This window comes from Apostichopus japonicus, chromosome 16 (assembly GCF_037975245.1).
Source record: "Apostichopus japonicus isolate 1M-3 chromosome 16, ASM3797524v1, whole genome shotgun sequence".
Lineage (NCBI taxonomy): Eukaryota > Metazoa > Echinodermata > Holothuroidea > Aspidochirotida > Stichopodidae > Apostichopus > Apostichopus japonicus.
The window spans coordinates 33,763,587-33,777,045 of record NC_092576.1 but is presented as its reverse complement, the minus strand read 5'-3'; the positions used below and the strand labels follow the sequence as shown (position 1 = coordinate 33,777,045).

Here is a 13,459-nt window from a genome sequence, read left to right as displayed (position 1 = left end):
TGTTCCAGACAAGAATGCTGGAAAATAAGTGCATTATTCAAATCGTGCAGACACTACTTGTCTGAAAAATCAGATATCTGGATTTCCCTTTATTTTTATATCTAATAATTTTCACATTTTGAACCCAAATTTGGCAAATCAATCTTGATCGAGGCTTCATAACTGCGGTTTATCTGTCGAAAATCCTGTAACTGGTAAACTTTACCTTAGCAATTTGTTTACAAATCACACTTTACTTAAAATATTTGCAGAAGAGGTGGATTGATAAGATGGACACAACAGAATTATGCAAGTTACCTGATGGTGAACAATGACAGAGACGTACTGTATCATAGGAACTAATCAAAAAGACATAGACTTTTAAGAATAACCATTTGTATTTTAAAACCTTTAATCGCATTGTGCCCAATAACAGAAGGGCCTTAAAACTGAGTGAGGCCACATTCGCCATGTTTGTTCAAATGCAATGTTTGGTGGGGTTCTAGCTGTAACTATTTCCTCTTTTGTGGATGGTATTTCCTAAATTAAATTATCTTGTTAAATAATAATTATTATAGTTTTCCATGACTGTTTGTCATATTGAAGACACAAGTATGGTAATTTCCAGTCCAAACAACCATGTTGAACAAGCAAACTTATTCTACCAACATGAACTGGGGCTGGTCCTGTTGAAAGCATGTTGTTATTTTCTACATTTTTCATGCAAAGGAATCTGCTTTACAAGTGTAAAAACTTTTCATATTTAACATTTGTTCCTGGTTCTACATGTATCCATTTCTTGCTTTTACGGTATATATTATGTTACACAAATACAAAAGTGGCCCATGTGACCAGAATGGGTACATCTTTGCTTTCAGACCATTTGGTAAGTTTTTCCATGTTTTATAATACAATGTCTTGAATACTTTCTTTAAACAAAATTCTGGTCTATGATTAGATTGCGTGAATTGAATTGGCTGGGTGGGGGCACCTTTTGGGGGGTCCGAAAACCCCTTCCCGACCAGCAATTTTGTCAGATTTTCCTTTATTTTAATGTACAGACATACTAATTCCTTTCGACAAAGTTAAGTCTGTGGGCTAAGATGGGGTGAAATCAACCCGCCTTTTGGAGTGGGTGAGGGTGACATTTGTTGGGGTCTGACAACACCTCCCCGACTGGGAATTTTGTCAGTTTTACTTTTTGTAATGTACATCCATACCACTAACTTTTGACAAAGTTTGGTTTTGCCAAAGTTTGGTCCATGGGCTAGATGGGGTGAAATCAACCCGACTGGGGGTGACCTAGTGGGGGGTCTGACAACCCCTTCCCGACCAGGAATTTTGTCAGTTTTGCCTTTTTTGTAATGTACAGCCATACTACTTCCTTCTGACAAAGTTTGATCCATGGGCTAGATAGGGTGAAATTAACCCGACTGGGGGTGACTTAGTGGGGGGTCTGACAACCCTTTCCCAACCAGGAATTTTGTCAGTTTTGCCTTTTTTGTAATGTACAGCCATACTACTTCCTTCTGACAAAGTTTGGTCCATGGGCTAGATGGGGTGCAATCAACCCGCCTTTTGGGGGGTGGGTCAGGGTAAACTTTGTGGGGGTCTGACATCACCTTCCCGACCAACAAGTTTGTCAGTTTTTCCATTTTTGTAACATACTACCATGCTACTTCCTTTTGCCAAAGTTTGGTCCATGGGCTAGATGGGGTGAAATCAACCCGACTGGGGGTGACTTAGTGGGGGGTCTGACAACCCCTTCCCGACCAGGAATTTTGTCAGTTTTGCCTTTTTTGTAATGTACAACCATACTACTTCCTTCTGACAAAGTTTGGTCCATGGGCTAGATGGGGTGAAATTAACCCGCCCGGGGGGTCTTTTTCAGGGGGTCTGGGGTCCGAACCCGACCACTGGGGTTGAGCTGACAATTTTTTTGTGAATGGCCTAGATGGTCTAAGTAACTTTAAGGGGTCAAACCTTCTGGGCTAAATGGGGTGAAATCATATGGGACAGGCTTTTGGCCTATTTGGGTTTAATTGTTATTTCAAAATTTCATCAATGTGAAGGTGTGACATTGCAAAGAAATAAAAGACAATTTGGTTTCCTTGTGAGGTTATTTTACAATAAAATGCATAATTGGACTTAACTTACAGAAAATATTTATCATTACAGGCCTTACAAGTAGTTTGTGTCAGTGAAGTTACTTGGTGCATTCAAACTATCCATGGGAAAGGCAATTCTAGGATGAACAGGAAATTTTCCCATTTGGTAGTTATTATGTAGACAACAGTATACTCCCATCTTATAAGGAAGAAACCATTGAAATAGTGCACTTGTTTTCTTTGCAACTTCGAAAGGAATGTATCAGATTTCATTTATAAACATGCCTTACAGCCAGATTGAACTCTCATGAATTCACTGTGTATAGTCATTACAAGAAGACCATAGGCCTATGTGAGAGCTGGATGGGATCATATGTCTTGCTACTGGGAACAGTCACTAGAGAGGAGGAATGCATATGGTATCACTACAAGCATGTACTGTAACCCATTTGCACAGTGATAAAGCTTATGCATTTGGAAAGAGTCTGCATAGAGAAAATTCATGCTCTGTCCAGGGAGTTGTAATGGACAACTCCCTGGTTAGACCAGTAGTCTCATTTTATTCACAACAAATGGGCACTTTATGAATAAACCATTTACTTTTTTGGGGGGTCATGTTGGGGGGGGTTTCTTTTAGTTTTGACTTCAAAGGTTTGTTAACTGCCAGGTACATTGTATTACTGTAGCGCTTCCATGGTATTAGCACATACAGTCTGCTTTATAGATAGTCAAGTTATCTGATTAAAATGTGAAACTCTCAGTACAGTCTAAAGAAGAGAAGTTTATTTCACTGGTAGCATTGTATCAGACCTTAAATGTTTTGGTTCCTTGTATATCATATTTATTAACGGGGTCACAGCCTCACAGGGTCAAATGTGTGAATATGCAAATTGTAGAACTGCAAATTTAAGTTAGATTTTAACAGGTACATTACATGATGGTTATATTAAACTTGGTATCATGCATATTACTATTACAGAACTTGAGAAACCACAGTGGTTATTAACCTTTAACACACGGCTAAGTACCGTTGTCTTTGAGATATTGCTGCTCTTGTTGTTTTATCTTACTTGTTTTTTGAGTTAGTCATAAACTAACATTTTTTGTCAAGTTTTGCATTTCCACGGTAACTCACATTAATTTTTGATGTTTTTCGTCTTCTCTTTGTACCATATATTTTACTAACACAACATTACTTCTTCTATAGTAGTTACCACAATGCTGACGGCATACCTAAGTAAAAAAAAAAAAAAAAAAATCAAAAATTTGCTTCATGTAGATTGTATAGGGAAAATTGAGTCGGTAACTCACATACATATCTAAAAGCGCCAAAACTGGTAAACAAATTTTACTTAAAAAGTGTCCTCATACTAAGTGAACTCTAAGACAAGTGAAATTTGGTAGTTATACCTTACCTACTATAGTAAACATATAGGTTGCCAAAAAATTCCTATATCATTGTCCAGTTGCATAAAAATGATGCAAGACACGGTAACTCACGTTACAATTTGTCCACGCATAACAGTTAATAAAAAATAAGTTGCTGACACAATTCAATCTTACTAATTTTTATGTAACAATTTCAAGCTTTAATAAAATTACTTCTTGTGTTCACTTTGTAACACAGTGTAACTGTTATTAACTTATTTGCAGTTTCATATTATGTAGGAATCACTGCAGTGCTCCATATCATTCAACAGTAGAGCCAATGAACAGTGGAGGAAATGGCCAAAACAATTGACATCAATGATAAAGTTTGTTAAATTGCAAGTGGCGAGGTTAAATAGGCCCTGTGATAGTATTGAGGAATATTTCATGTTGATCCAAGGTAATCCGGGCGAATTTCGCGAAAATTTTTCTAACTCCGAAAAACACATTGAGACACTTTGTGGGTAGAAAAATGAAGGAAGGCCATTTGGGCCAGTGAGGGTGTACAGTGTTAAAAGATTACCAGGGCATTCTAGACACGGTAGAATGCGGTGCATAGGTTGTGGGGAGACAGGTAAGTGGGGAACGAAGTAAATATATAAACCAGTAAGTTTTATAATATCTATATGGTTATGGGTTACTATGTCTAACACTGTCTAACAGCATTAGCAGCCCCCGTTTCTTATATCTGGCCTAGCTTAATGTACCAAAATCAAAATTCCTTTTAGCATACGAAAGGGTTAAATTGTAAGACATTTACACGCACATTAACTAGTGTTTGCAAGGGGTATCCGGGTACCCACCCGTCGTGATACTACCCGGTTCCTAACTTATTACCCGAATCCTATGCAAAGTGTGACATTTTTTTTTGCATACCGATGGTTATGCAAGATTTTCCCATTGACTTAGTGTGGTGTTAGGCTACCATGTGGTCAAAGATAATAGCAATAATATAAGTATTCCATAGATATCTTATAACTGTGTCACAATTTCAGCAAATAAACAGATGGTTAGGCTAGATTACCCGATTGACTTAGTGAGGTGTTAGGCTACCATGTGGAAGAAATTGAAAGAATTTTTACAATTATTATTTTTTCATTCATTTATTTCATAAATGGAAAGACTGACATTTACCAGATGTTATTAATGGATTATAGACGGGATAACTAAAAAATAGTGATAATCGCAAGTGGTTTTTAACTAATTGTTATTCCATAATTGTCTACTACACTGACATTATAAGCATGATAATACTGTATGATAACTCACGTAACATGGTAACTCACGTTACCATTTGCATCACCTACCCGACTTAAACATAGTGGGGTGCACAACATTTCTTTACTTGTTTCACATTTGAGATGATGAGTAGAAACCAAAATCCAATTATGAGATTTTTAATAGTGTCATATTTGATGTATGGGGAAAAAATAATAATTTCAATAACTCATGTTACATCAGCTACAGTACATAGAGGTTTGAATAAAGCAAAAAATATATTATTTTTGATTATATATTCAAAAGGTTGGTAGTGATATCTGAAGTTAGTGCACTATGTAAGCAATAAATGTACAAATCAGTTGAGTATTACGATTTAATTTCTTAGGAGAACAAAAACAAATCTGTTAATAATTTGTGCACAAAATTTGCATTACAGCATCCTTTCACTTCATATGCAAATTTCTAAAATTCAATCAATATTTAGGAAGGTATCATATTGATTCCACAAACTTGGATATGTTTGCAACAACATTTAACCAATGACAAAATGTGATTGCAGATTTTATATTTTGAGCCCATGTCCACTTTTTCATGGAAATGCCCATTGGACATTTCTGTAATTTTAGTTGAAGTGGCATTTCTTACATTATTTCAGTACTTCTCACTTAAAAGATGAGCTAGCTACTTGGAACTACATGGAGCCAGTATCGGGTGATGTATGTATAGGTTTATTTCAGGTTAGGATGTCTAAAACATCATTTTGCTTCTGCTTTTAATTGCTTTCAAAGTCACTGCATGTGTTTTCTTGATGTTATATGTTTTGTGATGTTATCTCTTTTTGTGTAGTTTCATAAAAGGATCACCCCACAACAGGACTGCTTCCATCATGTTGAACTAAAGTGCGATAAGGAAGGCTTTGAAGTGAGGTACAAGTGTTTGCCCTAGGGGAGCACCAAGCTCAATGGCTTGCTGAGCACTTGGGCCATTCTATGGCTGTTCACCATCAACATTATAGGCTTCCAAGCAGCACCCTAGAAAAGGCAAAAGTAGCAAAACTACTCATGGCAGTCGACTCGGGCAAGTCTTCAAATTTTGTTGGGAGGACCTTAGACGAGATCTCGTTGGACGAAATAGGTATGTTTACAGAAGTTAAAACTGCAATGAGATGGCTGGGCTGTATAAATAAATCACCGCACGTAGGAGAGCAGAACTACTGCACAACTATCGTATATGTGTAGATTTTGACTCGCAGATGAAACGCACCAAAACAAAAAATGAAATAAAAGTGACATCATGCAAAGTCTGCTGACAATGCTGGGGCATTTTGTACTACAGATCTTTGAAGATGACACCACCTATTTAAGAATGTATTTCTGATACTAGTCTGTACCTTGGATCATTAGTTTTTAAAGACATATCCTTCATTCTCTAGATCAAGTCACTAAACTGCAATATAGATGGTAGCTGCGGGTTGAATTTGTTGTTTGTGTGGAAAATTTATATATAAAAAAAAAAGCATGTTCATAAGTGCATCTTAAGTTTGCCTAACATTTATGTTTGGATCAATTACTGTTGATGTACTACTGGATTCAAAGTTTGCTAATATGAAAGCTGGGTAAATTTTAAAGAATGAGGGCAGTGAACCAATTAGTCTACTAAGTATGACGTACTTAACAACTCTTATAACATTAGTTAGGGTCTTCCAAATCTTGTATAAAACAATCCTTACATTTTATGAGAAATCATGTTACTTTCTGAGTGTTATGTAGGTTGCTGAGCTAATTTCATAGAAAAAACTTTTTCCTCTACAGAACTTACTCAGGTCTTGGAGGAGGAAGGTGAAACAATTGAGCAGAATGAAAAGATGGATAAAATGACTTCAGGTGAGAAATGTCACTTGTTGTGGCTTTGATCTAAAGACCTACTTCATTGAATGAATCAAAGTTTTGATGTGTATTAGTTTTATGTGTGCTGCTGTAAATGTAATGCATAATTTTATTTCTGTTTTACAGAAATTCCTGAACATTCTGAACAGATGTGTTATAGAGCTAAGGATGCTCAGCCAAGTACCTCAAAAACAGAAAGGAAACCAAAAAACACTTCCGGTAAGAAATGTTAGTTGTGGCTTTGATGTATATTGAGTGATGAAGGCTACTGAGTAGACAGATGGACTGTCTGCGTACTTTGTATGTTTATGGATTTCTTTCTCACCTGGTGATGGAGAAAAAATGAGAATAACTAACTAACTTTCCAAATGCTCATCTTGGAAACACAAATGGAGAAGCACTAGCAAAGCCTAGTTTCATAACAAAATACTTAAACTTGAGGCATAAAATTTGCTATGGTTGGTGATAGTCGATTGAATACAAACTTATTTTAAGTACATTTATTTTTCTATATATGTCCTGCTTTTTGAAGAGTGGTTAGCTCCTTTGTAGCAAACTTTAAGCAGCTTTTTGCATTTTGTCGCCATTTTCGACCCTTGTGACATGTCCATCAAGTTTTCTACATGTATCAATCACAAAAAAGCAAACTAAGATATTCAGCAATTCTTTTTCAGAAAATTTCTTTGAGACAATGTTGAAAGTTCTAACTTTTTTCCTTTAATTTCACCATTTGAAGTTAGATTTCTTCTTTTGTATGACGTTATGGCATTGTGAGGTCAATGAGGTTGTGAAAATCATACAAAAGGATGCAGAAAGTTGCAAACTTCTATTACCTAAATATTGATATATTTCTTGTCTTCAAGTATTATATAGATACTGCATACTTACTAAGACATGTCCTTGTTAAGTTTAAATTGTTATCTTGTCCTTTGATAAGAGAATAGTCTATCATATGCGTCCTAGCCACTTCATGTGTTGTTTCTGACAGGAATGTGTCATAAACTATGAATTCCACCTTCTGAAATTGATGAGTATACAGTATAAAAATATTAATATCTCAAAGAGTCAAGGAATTTATTTTGGTATGTTGCATGACTGATAGAAGTTATCCATTTATGTTTTTTGCAATGCCACAAAAATTTTCGACTTTGAGTCACTGTCTAATTTTGAAAATAACAATTATATTGATAAATGAAGTGACTTAGTTTTCCTGTATTTTTGCATTTCTCTCTTTAAAAGGCATTCCAAGAAAGTGGCCAGAAGAAGACAAGGATATTTTAACTAAACACTTCAAGAAATACATCAAGAGAGGGACCATTCCTGGAAAGGATAAGATTTTAGTATGCATGGAAAATTATCCAGCCAATTTTTCAGGAAGGACCTGGAAAAACATTAAGGATTGCATTAGAAACATTTCGTCATCATTAAAACTGCCAAGCATTTAGACGCGACATTTTTTAATTTTTTTGGCTTTGTGTAGATGCCAAAGTATAAGTATTTTCCTAGAGTGGCAATGGTTTATTAGAGAATACTGAGTACACTTTTTGAGTACAATATCTGCTATCTTTCTGCTACATTTTTTCTGTTGAGAAAATAGTCCAGAATTGTGTCTGAGAGTTTGTGGAGGGGGGGGGGCGGGGACATTGGGGACAAGTATTATACAAAATTGGGGACAAGCATTATTACAAAATGACAAAAGTCCAGCGTATTTTCATAAAGTGGCAATGCCAGCTGCACTGGAATTATTAGAGAATACTGAGTACAGAGAATATACAGTTATGCATTAAGCGTATACACATTCCACCATATTTGTACAAAATGACAAAGTCCAGAGTAGTTTCCTAGATTGGCAATGCCAGCTTCTCTGGCATTATTATAGAATACACAGTAAGGTTTTTTACTGAGTACACTTTCTGTTCCATTTTTTGCTGCAGAAAAAAAGTCCAAAAGTGTGTCTAATCTAAAGTATGTACCTAGACTGGCTATGCCAGCTTCACTTATAGAAAACACAAGCATTATAGGAGAATATACAGTTTAATGCATTAGGCATATACACATTCCACCATCTTTTTACAAAATGACAAAAGTCCAGCATATTTTCATAAAGTGGCAATGCCAGCTGCACTGGCATTATTAGAGAATACTGAGTGCATATTCTGAGTACACTTTCTGCTACAATTTTTTGTTCAGAAAAAAAGTCCAGAAGTGTGTCTGATAGATTGATAAATCATTAGAGAATACACAGTTAGGTATTCACTGAGTACACTTTCTGCTGCACTTTTGTTTTTGCAGGGAAAAAATGGCCAGCATTGTATCTGATAGCAGGTTGTGGGGAGTGGGGGGGGTCATGAGCATTATATAGAACAATACACAGTTGTGCATTTGGTTTTGAAACAACTTTGTTTGTCATGGCTGCACTGCATTGATGTCAAATGGGGTGCCTTTGCCTACCTCAGTATTTGAGACAGTGGTCAGATGCTGGGGTATACACTGTAGTCCGTAGGACGGGGACATTAAATGGCGGTCCCGGTAGCAGGAATGGGAGCAAAATCACACACCTGCCTCGTTATCCTTTGAACACTTATCGTAAAGAGAAGGCTTGAAATAAGCCGGTGTTCGTCCACGATCTAACACGTATATATGGCCTCAAATAAGCTAATGTCAGGCTTCTTCATCTTTGGGTCTCTAAACTAAACTATTTAACATAAACAAGAGCATATACGCTTTCCATTATTTTTGTACAAATGACAAAGTCTAAAGTATTTTCCTGGAGTGGCAATGCTAGCTGCATTGGCATTATTGGAGAATATAATTTTTTCAGAAACAAAGTCCAAAAGTGTATCTGATTGTGTGTGGGTGGGGGCACGATCATTATAGGAGAATATCCAGTAATACATTCCATATGCATTCCATCATCATTGTGCATTGGCATTATTGGAGATTATAATTTTTTTTTTCTCAGAAATAAAGTCCAAAAGTGTATCTGATTGTGTGTAGGTGGGGGCACTAACTTTATGATAGGAGAATAAACAGTTATGCATTGAGCATATTCCACCATCTTTGTACAAAATGACAAAATTCCAAAGTATTTTCCTAGAGTGACAATGCCAGCTGCACTACCATTATTGGAGAATATAATTTTTTTGGAAAAAAAGTCCAAAATTGTATCTGATTGTGTGTGGGTGGGGGCACTATCATTATAGGAGAATAAACAGTTATGCATTGAGCATATTCCACCATCTTTGTACAAAATGACAAAATTCCAAAGTATTTTCCTAGAGTGACAATGCCAGCTGCATGGCATGATTGGAGAATATGATTTTTTGTTTTCAGAATAAAAGTCCAAAAGTGTATCTAATTGTGCGTAGGTGGGGGCACGATCATTATAGGAGAATATACAGTTATGCATTGAGCATATTCCACCATCTTTGTACAAATGATAAAGTCCAGAGTATTTTCCTAGAGTGGCAATGCCAACTGCATTGGCATTATTGGAGAATATAGTTTTTTTCAGAAACAAAGTCCAAAAGTGTATGTGATTGTGTGTGGGTGGGGGCTCGAGCATTATAGGAGAATAAACAGTTATGCATTGAGCATATTCCACCATCTTTGTACAAAAGACAAAGTCCCAGAGTATTTTCCTAGAGTGGCAATACCAGCTGCACTGGCAATAATGGAGAATATAATTTTAATTCAGAAAAAAAGTCCAAAAGTGTATCTAATTGTGCGTAGGTGGGGCACGATCATTATAGGAGAATAAACAGTTATGCATTGAGCATATTCCACCATCTTTGTACAAAATGACAAAATTCCAAAGTATTTTCCTAGAGTGACAATGCCAGCTGCACTACCATTATTGGAGAATGTAATTTTTTTGGAAAAAAAGTCCAAAAGTGTATCTAATTGTGCGTAGGTGGGGGCACGATCATTATAGGAGAATATACAGTAATGCATTAAGCTTATTTGCATTCCATCATCATTGTGCATTGGCAATAATGGATATTATAATTTTTTTTTTCTTCAGAAATAAAGTCCAAAAGTGTATCTGATTGTGTGTAGGTGGGGGCACGAGCATTATAGGAGAATAAACAGTTATGCATTGAGCATATTCCACCATCTTTGTACAAAATGACAAAATTCCAAAGTATTTTCCTAGAGTGACAATGCCAGCTGCACTACCATTATTGGAGAATATAATTTTTTTTGGAAAAAAAGTCCAAAAGTGTATCTAATTGTGCGTAGGTGGGGGCACGATCATTATAGGAGAATAAACAGTTATGCATTGAGCATATTTCACCATCTTTGTACAAAATGACAAAGTCCCAGAGTATTTTCCTAGAGTGGCAATACCAGCTGCACTGGCAATAATGGAGAATATAATTTTAATTCAGAAAAAAAGTCCAAAAGTGTATCTAATTGTGCGTAGGTGGGGCACGAGCATTATAGGAGAATAAACAGTTATGCATTGAGCATATTCCACCATCTTTGTACAAAATGACAAAATTCCAAAGTATTTTCCTAGAGTGACAATGCCAGCTGCACTACCATTATTGGAGAATATAATTTTTTTGGAAAAAAAGTCCAAAAGTGTATCTAATTGTGCGTAGGTGGGGGCACGATCATTATAGGAGAATATACAGTAATGCATTAAGCTTATTTGCATTCCATCATCATTGTGCATTGGCAATATTGGATATTATAAAAAAAAAAATCTTCAGAAATAAAGTCCAAAAGTGTATCTGATTGTGTGTAGGTGGGGGCACGAGCATTATAGGAGAATAAACAGTTATGCATTGAGCATATTCCACCATCTTTGTACAAAATGACAAAGTCCAGAGTATTTTCCTAGAGTGGCAATACCAGCTGCACTGGCAATAATGGAGAATATAATTTTAATTCAGAAAAAAAGTCCAAAAGTGTATCTAATTGTGCGTAGGTAGGGGCACGAGCATTATAGGAGAATAAACAGTAATGCATTGAGCATATTCCACCATCTTTGTACAAAATGACAAAATTCCAAAGTATTTTCCTAGAGTGACAATGCCAGCTGCACTACCATTATTGGAGAATATAATTTTTTTTGGAAAAAAAGTCCAAAAGTGTATCTAATTGTGCGTTGGTGGGGGCACGATCATTATAGGAGAATAAACAGTTATGCATTGAGCATATTCCACCATCTTTGTACCAAATGACAAAGTCCCAGAGTATTTTCCTAGAGTGGCAATTCCAGCTGCACTGGCAATAATGGAGAATATAATTTTAATTCAGAAAAAAAGTCCAAAAGTGTATCTAATTGTGCGTAGGTGGGGGCACGAGCATTATAGGAGAATAAACAGTTATGCATTGAGCATACTCCACCATCTTTGTACAAAATGACAAAATTCCAAAGTATTTTTCTAGAGTGACAATGCCAGCTGCACTACCATTATTGGAGAATATAATTTTTTTGGAAAAAAAGTCCAAAAGTGTATCTAATTGTGCGTAGGTGGGGGCACGATCATTATAGGAGAATATACAGTAATGCATTAAGCTTATATGCATTCCATCATCATTGTGCATTGGCATTATTGGAGATTAAATATTGGAGATTATAATTTTGCATTGAGCATATTCCACTATCTTTGGGGAGGAGGGTGGGGGACACGAGCATTATAGAAAATACACAGTTCTGTATTGAACATAAGCATATATGCTTTCCATTATTTTTGTACAAAATAACAAAGTCCAAAGTAGTTTCCTAGAGTGACAATGCCAGCTTCACTTGCATTATCCGAGAATACACAGTTAGGTATTCACTGAGTACACTTTCTGCTACAATTTTTTGGCAGAAAAGATCAAAATCGTGTCTGATAATGGGTGATGTGGGGGTGGGGGGTGGGGGAAATGAGCATTATAGGAGAATACACAGTTCGGCATTGAACATAAGCATATGCTTTCCATTATTTTTGTACAAAATAACAAAGTCCAGAGTATTTTCCTACATTGGCAATGCCAGCTTCACTTATAGAAAACACAGGTATTGCTGTATTTTGCTTCATTTTCCCCTGTAACACAAAGAGTACAATGTTTTTCACATTTGTTATTATGGTTATTATTAGTTATCACTTGTTTGTATTTGCTATTATCAGTTATTTTGGTTTTTATTGAACATAATTGAATATATAATTGAAATATATTTAACATGTGTGCAAAGTAGTTACCACTTCTTTAATGCTTTGTTGTCATCTTTCTATCTCTCAAATGTGTTGAGCTGCTAAGCTATTTATGCTAATTCAAGATTCACTTTGCAACACTGTGTTTGCAACACTGTAAAAGTGTTTAATGTAACAAAGTTAACTGTTATTATTTCTATGTGGTTTTCTGAGTCTAAAACAATTTTGCAGCCGCTCCATTTCTGAACCTTTTATTCTGAAACTAGTACTATGTATTTATGATGAAGCAAAAAGAAGTTACTATTTGGAGTTGATAAATATGTTCTTTTCTATGACTCTTACACGGTTTTAGGGATCAAATGGCCCAAATCGGGCTCAAACACAGTCTTCATGAACAATATGTGTAACTTCATTTCTATGGTTACTCAAACACATGTTTACCTGCTCGACTTCAGTTGCCCAATCAGATCACATGAACAACTGAAACAAATGTCTACAGGAATTCTGTACACATGGATTATCTGTGAATTCCTCAAATTGCTTTCTGGGATAGCTGACGCATTTGTATCATGCAACCGGTGTCAAAGCTCAACCTCGTAATATTTCAACCAAGTTAGTGTACAAAATGTTAAAACGAAGTGGACTGACAGTATAAATTGAAACATTTCATCATATGGGCTATTTT

General features: G+C 35.9%; 2 protein-coding genes across 3 annotated transcripts in view; both read left to right on the top strand.

Annotated features, from left to right (window-relative positions):
- Positions 1-12,817, top strand: part of LOC139983072 (uncharacterized) — a 45,345-nt gene extending 32,528 nt beyond the window's left edge. For both annotated transcript variants that reach the window (XM_071996411.1, XM_071996410.1), the window contains 4 exons: positions 5,583-5,870; positions 6,548-6,619; positions 6,749-6,841; positions 7,862-12,817. In XM_071996411.1, coding sequence (XP_071852512.1) covers positions 5,726-5,870; positions 6,548-6,619; positions 6,749-6,841; positions 7,862-8,067 — 516 coding nt within the window. In that variant the 5' untranslated portion in view covers positions 5,583-5,725 and the 3' untranslated portion in view covers positions 8,068-12,817. The remainder of the gene's footprint in view (positions 1-5,582; positions 5,871-6,547; positions 6,620-6,748; positions 6,842-7,861) is intronic.
- LOC139982120 (uncharacterized) overlaps positions 1-13,459 on the top strand; it is a 671,468-nt gene that overhangs the window by 37,957 nt on the left and 620,052 nt on the right. The window lies entirely within an intron of this gene.